This window comes from Rutidosis leptorrhynchoides, chromosome 5, assembly GCF_046630445.1.
Source record: "Rutidosis leptorrhynchoides isolate AG116_Rl617_1_P2 chromosome 5, CSIRO_AGI_Rlap_v1, whole genome shotgun sequence".
Taxonomy (NCBI): Eukaryota; Viridiplantae; Streptophyta; class Magnoliopsida; order Asterales; family Asteraceae; genus Rutidosis; species Rutidosis leptorrhynchoides.
The window spans coordinates 65,164,990-65,169,716 of NC_092337.1; the positions used below are offsets into that span (position 1 = coordinate 65,164,990).

Here is a 4,727-nt window from a genome sequence, read left to right on the forward strand (position 1 = left end):
ACTAAAAAAAAAACGTTCAATACCTCGGACTATATTCAATACATATACACACCTATAACACGCTCTGTTAACTATAAATACGCAACCCAAAGGCCCCGCGGCATCGCGCGGGCTCATTTTTCTAGTTTACAACAACAACAACAAAACCCAATAACACAATGAGTGGTGTATGTGGAGGTGAGATGTAGACAATCCTTCCCCTATCCGAGAATAGAAACAAGTCCTTTCTCTACCCAGAAAGTAGAGAAAGTCATCCCTCTCTCTATTTGACGAATAAAGAGATTGCTTCCGAGTGAACCTCCGGCCAATGAGTAAAAAGTTTTTTTTTTTTAGTATAAAAAAATTAAAATAGAAATAAAAATAAAAATAAAAATAAAATTGAGACGCCATGAAAATGGTAGAATCAAATTTTCATGGGTTTTAAAACCAGCCTGGGATTCACTTTAGGCTCTAAACGGCAGTCAAGACGCCAATAAATCGACGCTTGTTGTTGGCCCAAAAATAGAGCCAAATAGTAGTAGTAGTAGTAATAGTAGTAGTAATAGTAATAGTAATAGTAATAGTAATAGTAACAGTAATAGTAAAAGAAGAGACGGTAAGGAGTAATAATAATAATAATAAGAGTACTATAGTAGAGGTAGTAGTAATATAATAATAATAATAATAATAATAATAATAATAATAATAATAATGCTAATAAAAATAATAATAATGCTAATAATAATAATACAGATACTACAAAAATTAATAATAGTAAGAGATAGTAAATAAAAATAATAGTAATATTAATAATATCAAATTACTACAACTAATACTAATAGTAATAGCGATAATAATAATACTAATACTAATACAAATACTAATAATAATAATAACACTAATCGTGATCTTAATCTTAATAATAATAATACTAACAATAATAATAATAAACATATACATGATAAAAATCATAATCCTAATAATAATTATAGCACTAAAAAAAATAATAATAATAATAAATAATAATAAATAATAATAAATAATAATAAATAATAATAATAATAATAACAATAGTAAAAATAATAATAATACAATTATTGATGATGATGATGATGATGATGATGATGATGATGATGATGATGCAACCCTACTCGACTATTCTTATTCTAGCCCTCCACGCATTTCTATCAGAAGTCATGTCCTCAGTCAACAAAAGCTCCCTCATGTCGAGCCTTATTCTATCCATCCACCTACGAGTAGGTCTACCTCTCCTCCTTACGCCGTCGACCGTGAGTGCCTCGACTCTTCTAACCGGGTCTCCTCATCACATGTCCAAACCATCGAAGCCGTTCTTCCCTTAGCTTGACAATGATGCTACTCACTCCAAGGTTATCCCTAAACACACCATTTGGAATCATATCTAGCATGATTTTACCACACGTCCACCTAAGCATCCTCATTTCTGCCACCTCCATCCTTCTCTCTTGGGCCTTTGTCATTGGCCAACATTCTGATCCGTACAACATGGCAGGTCTAATTGCCACCTTGAAGAATTTCCCTTTCAATTTGAGCGGTATCTTCTTGTCGCACAAAACCCCTTTCGCTGCTCTCCACTTCAACCAGCCAACCATAATACGATGGGTCACGTCCTCGTCGATCCTACCCGATTTGTGGAGGACCGAGCCTAGATATCTAAATGAATCTTGAAGGTGCAAGGTCTGGTCCCCGATGTTGATATTCACTCCAACATTATGTTCATCCTCCGTCCTGACAAAATCACAACTGAGATATTCCGTCTTTTGTCTACCGATTCGTAACCCATTTTGTTCTAAGGCCTCTCTCCATAGTTCGAGTCTTCTATTAAGTTCATCCTTGGATTCCGCTACAAGCACAATATCATCGGCAAAAATAAGACACCAAGGGATGTTCTCTTGTATTCCTCGAGACAGCTCGTCGAGGATCAAAGCGAAAAGGAAAGGGCTAAGGGCAGATCCCTGGTGTAGGCCTACTTCAATCGGGAAGTACTCTGTGTTTCCCACAGGCGTCCGAACGCAAGACTTTGCCCCTTCGTACATATCCATAATAGCTCTAATATATCTACTTGGGATACATCTAACATTAAGGGTCTTCCAGATCAACTTTCGCGGTACGCAATCATAGGCCTTTTCTAAGTTTAAAAAGACCATCTCTAGGCTCTTTTGCCTTTCCATATACTTTTCCATAACGCTTCTTATAATATGAATTGCCTCCATCGAAGAGCGCCCCGGCATAAAACCAAATTGGTTCTCCGAAACAAAGGTTTCACGTCGAAGTCTAGTCTCAATCACTCTCTCCCAAAGCTTCATAGTATGGCTAAGTAATTTTATGCCTCTATAGTTACCGCAGATTTGGGCATCCCCTTTATTTTTGTAGATTGGGATAATCTCGCTGAGTCTCCATTCCGTAGGCATTTTATAACTTCTAAGCGTCTTATTGAAAAGACACGTCAACCACCTAACACCATCTTCGCCAAGGCACCTCCACGCCTCTATTGGGATCTGGTCTAGTCCAACAGCTTTGTTTCTTCCCATCTTTCGTAGTGCCGATCTTACTTCATCCTGACTGATCCTCCTACATAAATTGTTGTTTTGGAATTGTCCTATACCCAAATCCCGTGGATCCTCCTAGCGCCCGGGACCTCCACCAATGAAAAGAGATGAGAAATACTCTTCCCATCTTTTCCTAATTTCGTCTTCCTTCACTATGGTTTGACCGGCTTCATCTTTGATAAACTTGATGTTATCTATATCCCTCCTCCTACGCTCCCTGGCTTTTGCAATCCTGTAGATATCATTTGCTCCTTCTTTAGAGTCTAGTTTCTTATACAAATTTTCATACGCCTTATCTTTTGCTCGTGCAACAGCCTTCTTAGCTTCTGTTTTGGCTTCTCTATATCTCTCTTTTGCCCTAGTTCTATCATCACGTGTCCCCTCCCGGCAAGTAATGAGCTCCCTAAACCTCAGTTGCTTAAGCGCGACTTTGGTTTGAACCTCGTCACTAATCCACCAAGATTCTCTAAATGACTTATGTCCTCTCGATGTCCCTACTGCCACACCTAAGGCTTCCTTGGCTACATCTCTAATAGTGGCTGCCAAACTATTCCACATCTGATCTGTGTCACCATGAGTAACAGTATCCACTCCTGCCTCAACTCTTTCCAAAACCGAAGCTTTAAAAGTTTCGGCTTTCACTTCATTCAGATTCTTCCATAGTATCCTAGGTTGGGCGGGTCTCACGCACCTAGTAACCCGCCTCTGCAGAACCAAGTCCATGACCAATAGTCTGTGTTGGGTGGAACAGGTCCAGGTAGTGTGACGATCGCTCCAAATCCATATGGACGAACACGTCATTCATTGATTTCATTGCGAGGTATTTGACCTCTATGTGATACATTTTGTAACATTGTATTCGTTTGAAAAGGTATTTCATAAATGAATATATAAATTCCAGGTTTTTAACATCTGATGATTTCTACGTATAGACAATCACCATTTAAATGGTTTACAATAATACATCTGTTGACAATACAGTCAAAATAAGATACATGGTAATGGTTTGGTGAATGCAAGTTTCTTGTATATAGCATGTATGACTCCAAGCACATATCTTGTATCACGTATAAGCAAACAGCGGAAGACTTCTAGAATCCTGAGAATAAACATGCTTCAAGTGTCAACACAAAGGCTGGTGAGTTCATAGTTTTATTATTACACATAATCCGTATATCAATGTGGATTACAAAAGTTCAGTTGTTTTATTCAAAACGTTTATCAATAGGTTTTACATAAAAGGTAGATCACAAGATTTCAGTTGTTTCATCCGAAACGTTTATCAATCGGTTCTACAAAATTGAGCACCCTGGTAACTAAACTTTAATGCTTATATTATTTGTACCCTTTGTATAATCATCTTAATAATACACGCAAACCAACGTGTACGCTTCTCAAATAGCATACGTCCGTTAAAAGGCTAGCGCTCTAGCTCGGACGGGGATATCAAGCCCTATGGATCCATATACTACTACTCGCGCCCACCAGTTCTTATAACTGGCAGTTACTAGTTACCAAAGCTAAGGGATTTTCGGTTCAAACTCAGTGTAGAATTTAGTATGTACTTGTATCCATTGCGTTTAAAATAAATTGCATGTATTCTCAGCCCAAAAATGTAGAGAGTAAAAGGGATCATATGAAACTCACTCAAATCAGTTTTAGTTTTTGTATTCATTTTATAAAACAGCGCATGTATTCTCAGCCCAAAAATATGTATAAAAAGGGATCAATGAAACTCACACTTTATAATTATTGTAAAACAATTATTAAAGCATTTGCATGTATTCTCAGCCCAAAAATGTAAAGGGTAAAAGGGATCATATGAAACTCACACATATAAATATTGTATATCGGTTAATAAAACATTTGCATGTATTCTCAGCCCAAAAATGTAATGAGTAAAAAGGGATCATATGAAACTCACTGTTTAATATTGATATACAATATTGTAGGAAAGCATGTAGACGCATCGGAGATAATAAACACGAGGTTTGATTCACAAAAATATCCCCGAACATTACCCATAACCTCCTTGGCAATAACCCATATTTTCCTTAGCTCTAGCTCGCTCGGAAACTCGTTTTGAAAATTACTTGGACAGTACTCCGTCGTAATATTTTATGTACATTATTATTTTTGTATCGCAAAAATAATAATACT

The 4,727-nt window shown here is 37.0% G+C and overlaps 1 protein-coding gene across 1 annotated transcript; it reads right to left on the bottom strand.

The window, feature by feature from the left end:
* Positions 1-2,133: 2,133 nt before the first annotated feature.
* LOC139848701 (uncharacterized) lies at positions 2,134-3,290 on the bottom strand. The gene is made up of 3 exons (XM_071838407.1): positions 2,752-3,290; positions 2,360-2,589; positions 2,134-2,264 (listed from the first exon to the last, which is right to left on the bottom strand). Exons 1-3 carry the CDS (start codon positions 3,288-3,290, stop codon positions 2,134-2,136), a joined length of 900 nt encoding a protein of 299 aa, XP_071694508.1.
* Between the last annotated feature and the right edge of the window lie 1,437 nt (positions 3,291-4,727).

Excerpts from the sequence above, each read along its gene's own strand:
- LOC139848701 (XM_071838407.1), bottom strand. The coding sequence starts at position 3,290 with ATGGACTTGGTTCTGCAGAGGCGGGTTACTAGGTGCGTGAGACCCGCC. Across the intron at positions 2,590-2,751 it reads AGGGATATAGATAACATCAA|GAGGATCAGTCAGGATGAAG; the intron begins GTTTATCAAAGA and ends CAATTTATGTAG. Across the intron at positions 2,265-2,359 it reads AGGGGATGCCCAAATCTGCG|AACCAATTTGGTTTTATGCC; the intron begins GTAACTATAGAG and ends TTTGTTTCGGAG.